The 2866-nt window shown below is 29.4% G+C and overlaps 1 protein-coding gene across 1 annotated transcript; it reads right to left on the bottom strand.

Moving 5' to 3' along the window:
- Positions 1 to 1006: 1006 nt before the first annotated feature.
- On the bottom strand, positions 1007 to 2860 carry LOC100575214. The gene is made up of 4 exons (XM_003248781.3): positions 2518 to 2860; positions 2230 to 2413; positions 1868 to 2164; positions 1007 to 1508 (listed from the first exon to the last, which is right to left on the bottom strand). Exons 1-4 carry the CDS (start codon positions 2829 to 2831, stop codon positions 1197 to 1199), a joined length of 1107 nt encoding a protein of 368 aa, XP_003248829.1. The 5' UTR covers positions 2832 to 2860; the 3' UTR covers positions 1007 to 1196.
- Positions 2861 to 2866: the final 6 nt, after the last annotated feature.

The following is a 2866-nucleotide window of genomic DNA, read 5'->3' on the forward strand; positions in this document are numbered from 1 at the left end:
ATTGGATTTTCAAAATTATATATCTAAATCATATATTACGATTTATAATAAGTCCAATGAGGCAATGCACTTTGTGGAAAATTATCCTCTTTCTAACGAAAAATAATAAATTAATCCAATCAGACCACTCTACGATGAATAAGAGTTTTTCCTGTGTACCTACCGTGTTTTGAGCGAAAAATCCGATTTTTCATTTTTGGTCGGCGGTGCCCATAGGCGCAATTTGGGGGTGCTTGGGGGTGCTTATGCCGAAATTCATATTAGCACCCCCAAATGTTCGATGGCAACATCGAATTTTCATTGACTATAAATTATAATATTACTAAGCCACAAGGTATTTGGATTCATTTATTTCTAAGACCTTATCATTTTCATAATAATAAGACGGGTTTAATAACCTATCAGAATAATAATATAGATTTAAGTGTATTATGTTATAGGACTATAGGTAATTATTTATATTAAGATTAATGCGGAGGTGTAAACAGTTGTATGAATGGAGAGGGGTGCGGGGGCAAGGCCCCCCCACTCATCACTCAAGTCGACATAAATCTAGCACCCCAATAAATTTAACCCAAATTGCGCCTATGGCGGTGTCATTGACATGTTCGTACATGTAGCCGTTACTCGAATACTATCGTCTATCACTGACACTAATTAATAATATTATCATCATTGACAACATGCCATGATCGGTGGCAACAAAATCGCATATTGCCTAAATATTGCCCCTTATTAAAAATACAAGAGCAGACCTCTTAAAAAAAATACACCATTCTCAATTAGTCAATTCCTTTATCTATATTGATAATTTATAAAAACCCTACTGAAATTCATCTGCAAAGACACCGATTGTATTTATACAGAACCATATAATCAGAACAAAATCAAAATGTAAATATCTATTCATTTTTAATTTTGTATTGTACTTCCATACTTATTTAATTCTATAATGTACTAAAAACCTTTATTACACTAATTACACTAATTACAACAATAACAAATGCATTCGAGACCTTGTATTTTTATTTTAAAATTTTAAACAAAACATAGTAGATACAATAGGTAAATAGTCTTGTAAAATATAAACCAATTTATGCAAATTTTAATATTTTAATGAAGAATCCCATTTTAATTAATCATAAAAATTATCTTTTTATATCACCCATCAGATACCTAAATGATTGACATATTATTCATGGCTTTGGGTCTCTCTTTCTTCTCCAAGACTCATTTTTCTGTTGATGACTTTCATTACACTTTTTTTCTGACAAATCAACTCGTTTTTTCCGCCAAGAATCATTGTTTTTAGGAACAAAGGTTTTATTATCATTAAAATGATTGTCATCAATATTCAATTTTAATATCTTATTGAACCGATCAAATGTGTTTTTTTCTTCTTTACTCAGGTCATTATTGTTCATTATTTTTTTAAGATTTACAGATAGTTCATTCAGAAATTTATTTGGTCTGCAATATCTGTCTGTATAAAAGAGTGGACGAGTAAACTGAAATCATAAAATATAATAATTAGGTGTAGGTATCACTATAAAACAACATAATAAAAACAAATTGAAATAATTGAAAAATTAATACACCATAACTATAAGTAAATATACTAGAAAATGCTCGCATATTATAAAAGAATATTAAAACTATAGTTTGGATGTTTAAAATTATGACGGCACTGGTCACTTATACTGGTCACTGGTATCTATAATGTACCTAATTAAAATTTAAAATTTCATAATTTGCTATACATAATAATAAACTTGAAAAAAGTAGAGGTAAGAAACTCCATAAAAATATAAGCATCTCATGAACAATTATTGATAGATACAAAGTAATTAGTTTTCGATTTACTTACAATTAAATTACGCTTTTTAAATGTATCTTCAATGTCTTCATCAAGGTACAATTTTAGATACCACAATATTTGTTTAGGATTATTTTCTATTATTGTGTAATATAACAATATTTGTGAAATTATTATTAGCCTTCTATTTGGGTTTTGAAAAACCTCATACATCATACTTAGTGTTTTCACAAAAGGAAATTGGTTAACTGGTTGCAACAGGCACTCTACTTTAATTAACTGCATCGAACTACTAAACTGGCCAGCAGCCATTCCACGAGATAAATACATTTTTGCTTTTACATAGTCCTGAAATTAAACAAAACTGTACACTAGTTTTTATACCAATTACAATAAATTAATAAACACCATACCTTTTCATATTTTAAATAATAAAGGCCTAAAACTTGATCCACGCAACTATTTTTTACACTCGACAGTTTTGTAACTAAATTTTCTATCATGGATGATGAAAAACACTCATTAGGACATTCGATACATGTTAGGAGAAGAGAATTTAGTTGATTTACATCATCGTTGACCAATTCAATTGATATTCTGTCAAAAATAAACGTGTAAAATGTAAATAAGAAACACTGTTATACTACATGATTTTTTTATCATAAAATACACTAATTATTTCACAAAACAAAACTATTTACTTAATGATGTCAGACGAAAGCTTAAAAAATTTAGTCGATTCATTATGGTTGTTTTTCAATTTATTAATATATCCTGCTTCATTATATAGTTGAGAAGCTCTAATTAAATGACTAGGATTCCTTTTTATTGAGCATAACATTTTTGCGGCATCTATTTCATCATCCCCTGGCATTGCAAATGATTGGCCATAACGCCTTACTCTTCCTTTAGCTTTTAGCCAAACGATTATCCATTCAGGTTCAGTAGGATGAAGGGCGCGGGCTTGATCAGCAAAATTTAAAGCAATGACATTTCCTTTTGGGGGATACTCCATAACAATTTTGGATTTTACCGCACAGATCGCAGATT

Source organism: Acyrthosiphon pisum, unplaced genomic scaffold (assembly GCF_005508785.2).
Source record: "Acyrthosiphon pisum isolate AL4f unplaced genomic scaffold, pea_aphid_22Mar2018_4r6ur Scaffold_11193;HRSCAF=11809, whole genome shotgun sequence".
NCBI classification, from domain to species: domain Eukaryota; kingdom Metazoa; phylum Arthropoda; class Insecta; order Hemiptera; family Aphididae; genus Acyrthosiphon; species Acyrthosiphon pisum.